Source organism: Mesitornis unicolor, unplaced genomic scaffold, assembly GCF_000695765.1.
Source record: "Mesitornis unicolor isolate BGI_N332 unplaced genomic scaffold, ASM69576v1 scaffold8453, whole genome shotgun sequence".
Taxonomy (NCBI): Eukaryota; Metazoa; Chordata; class Aves; order Mesitornithiformes; family Mesitornithidae; genus Mesitornis; species Mesitornis unicolor.
This window is the reverse complement of record NW_010175264.1, coordinates 3,784-6,811: the sequence shown is the minus strand read 5'-3', so window position 1 is coordinate 6,811 and position 3,028 is coordinate 3,784. Positions and strand designations below refer to the sequence as shown.

Sequence of the window (3,028 nt, the reverse complement as noted above, 5' to 3'; positions counted from 1 at the left end):
GCCCCCTCCCCCAGCTGCTCCCTTTTCGCATTTACCTCCTTGTTCTTGAATCAGCCGCTCCCCAGGTGCAGCCCTGCCCCAAAAGAAGGGGAAAGAAGCACAAAACCCAGGGAGCGGTGGAAAAATAAAGCCCTCCCTTGGGTGCTGCTGTGTCCCACCACGTTACCCCCCACTCTTAGGGCCCCTTCTGCTCCTTAGGACTAGGGGGGGAGGCCGGGGTAACCCCATTTCGGCCGCTGGGTACCAGGATGCTGCCTCCATCCCGGGCGTTCCCGTTCCGCGGAGCCAAATCCCCCGGGAGCAGCGGGGGGAGGACGCTCCCATGATCCGGCTCCTGCCGTGGCGGATGCAGCTGGACCAGGCGGGCATTAATAGATTACCCAGAGGATTTGGGCTCACCAGCAGCGAGGGGAGCGCTCGCCGGAGCCCAGGGCGGTTTGGCGACCGGCGGGGACGGACGCAGCCCCGCTCTGCGTTAACACCTTCTCCAGTTGAGGTAAGTGGAAGGTTTGGCCACGGCGCTGGGATGGATGGAGCAGGGATGGGGGTGCTCGTCCCCGTTTGCAAGGGGATGCTGGGCTCCGGGTGTTGGTTGTTTTTCGGGGGATGCTTTGCAGAGCAGCCCATGGAGCTGCTGAGCTGTGCCGATGCGTGGCTGGGTTTGAGCCGTGCCCAGAGCGTGGCTGGGTTTGACCCCCAGCATCCCCAGTCCCTGCTCTGGGTCTCAGCCAGCTCTGGGGTGCGGGACGGGGAGCGTGGGTGTCCCTGGGTGCAGGAACCTTGTGCCTCTGGGTGCTGGGGTCATGGCAGGACACGGGCAGGGATGGTCCCCTTGTGCCACCCATTCATGGGGTGACCCAGGGAGCTGGGTGCTTGCAGCAAGGCTCCTGCGATGACAGGCATTGCTTGTGCCCCATCAGCTGCTGTGCCTCAGTTTCCCCATCGTGCATGTCCCCACCATTAGCTGGCACCTGAGAGGGGCATGCCAAAAAATCCCTGCTGGCCCTGCTCGAGGCTGTGCCCAGGGCAGAGAGAGGACAAACACCCATCCCCTTCCCAAAAACCAGGCTTTGATTGCTTTTTGCTGCTCCCCATGCAATTCCACACCCAAATCACAGTCAAATCTATTCTGGCCCTTGGGTTTTGCATGTGCTCGTGGCTACAAGAGCCCAGGGCCAGGTCCCCTCTCCCCACACTGAGCTGGCCTTGCACCCCACAGGTAAGCACAGCCTTTGCCTTACAAACACCCCCAAAACCTCCCAGAGCCACGGGCTGCCCCACCATGGGGTTGGAAACCTCCCCAGAGGGTGACCGGGTGCTGTCCCCATCATGAGGGACCCTGCTTTAGGAGGATGTGGAGCTGGGAGAGGGCTGAGGGGGGGATGTGCCTGTGGGACATGGCCCTGATGTCCCCATTTGCAGCCCCACAGAGGCCCCGGCCGCTGCCATGGACGAGTGGGACCTCCCGCAGTGGAAGAAGGAGGTGGAAAGCCTCAAGTACCAGCTGGCCTACAAACGGGAGATGTCCTCCAAGACCATCCCCGAGTGAGTGGGTGACCCCCCTGTCCCCTCCCATCCACTCCCAGTGCCCCCAGCACAGCCAGGACCAGAGCTCAGCTCCTCTCCAGCACCTTCAGGCTCCTCCAAATCACCTGGGGGCTCCCAAAACAAGGTAGATTCAGGGATTTTTCAGTCCTCCAAGCCTTGATGGCAGAAACCACGGCATTGCCAGTGCCCATAAAGCCCCTGTGCGCCTTCCCACACTCTCCCCATGCTCCTGCTCCCCAAATCTCCTCATGCTCCCTTCTCCAAATCCCCCCATGCTCCTTTCCAGCTGCTCAAGCTCTGGTGGTGGCTGGACCCCAACCTGCCATGGAGAGCTTCAGAGACTTAAACCTGGCAAACAGAAGTGATGGGAAGGTGTTTCCCCTGCCCAGTTTGGATCTCAGGGCTCCTCATCATGGAGGGGCTCGGGATAGCTTCCCGCCCCAGTTAACCTAGTCTGCAGCCCCATTGCTTACTGGCCTCTTAGAAGAGGGAGGAGAAAAACAGTGACTTAAGCAAATAAGTAAATTTTAAAATACAATGCAAAGGTGACATCCCCACACCCCAGGGGTGCAAGTGTTTCGGCGTGACAAAAACCCACCCTGGGCAGTGTTCGTGACCCCCAAACAGGATCCATGTCCCCCAAACAGGATCCGTGCCCACCCCTGGCTCCCCTCCCTGCAGGTTCGTGAAGTGGATCGAGGATGGCATCCCCGAAGACCCCTTCCTCAACCCGGAGCTGATGAAGAACAACCCCTGGGTGGAGAAAGGCAAATGCAGCATCCTCTGAGGGATCCCCGAATCGGCACCCGCTGCCCTTCGCTCCCCCGCACTGAATGTACACTTTTATATTAGCCAGCGTCCTAATATGACAACCTGGACAAAACCCCTGCCCTCAGCTTGTCGTCTTCTTATTTTAGTAGTAAAAGTGGGGGGTTGTAGTGTGGAAAGCAGGGGGTGGGCAGCGGGGAGGGGGCAGGAGCAGCCAAGGTTTTGGGGGCTTTAGGGCGCAGTTCCCAGTTGCAGATCTCCACTCACCTCTGTTGAACTTCTTGTAAAGGCAGAAAACTTGTGTAAGATGTTTTGAATTATTTTAGACACTCTTTTGTATACCGTAGGATATAATTTTGCAGCAAAACAGGCAAAAAAATAATTACAATTAAGGGTTTATAAATGAAATAAACAGAACAATAATGAATGATTATCTTTTTTTAGACATATATTTTATTTTTTTTTAACAAAACAAGTGGGTATCAAAACAACAAACAGAGTCAAAATTCAGCTTATCCCTCCGGTCCTGCCTGTCCCTCCCTGGGTTTTGCCCCTGCTAGAGCAGGTCCCTGATGTAGATGTTCCTCCTGACGGCGTTGGAGACCCCTTCGTTAAAGCGGAACCAGACGTCGCTCCTGCCCACTGCCTTCCCCATCTGGCTCTCGAGAGACTCCTCCTTGGAGGCCTGGGGGGCTGCGGGGGGGGCAAGATC

General features: G+C 57.5%; 1 protein-coding gene across 1 annotated transcript; it reads left to right on the top strand.

Moving 5' to 3' along the window:
• The first annotated feature begins 1,447 nt into the window (after nucleotides 1-1,447).
• GNG13 (guanine nucleotide binding protein (G protein), gamma 13) lies at nucleotides 1,448-2,335 on the top strand. Its single transcript, XM_010181321.1, has 2 exons — nucleotides 1,448-1,545; nucleotides 2,230-2,335. The coding sequence occupies exons 1-2, from the start codon at nucleotides 1,448-1,450 to the stop codon at nucleotides 2,333-2,335; spliced, it is 204 nt and encodes a 67-aa protein (XP_010179623.1).
• Nucleotides 2,336-3,028: the final 693 nt, after the last annotated feature.

What these genes read in the sequence shown, in the direction of transcription:
- GNG13 (XM_010181321.1), top strand. Translation starts at nt 1,448, where the DNA reads ATGGACGAGTGGGACCTCCCGCAGTGGAAGAAGGAGGTGGAAAGCCTC. An exon ending in TCCTCCAAGACCATCCCCGA is followed by an intron (nt 1,546 to 2,229) that starts GTGAGTGGGTGA and finishes CCCTCCCTGCAG; the next exon opens with GTTCGTGAAGTGGATCGAGG.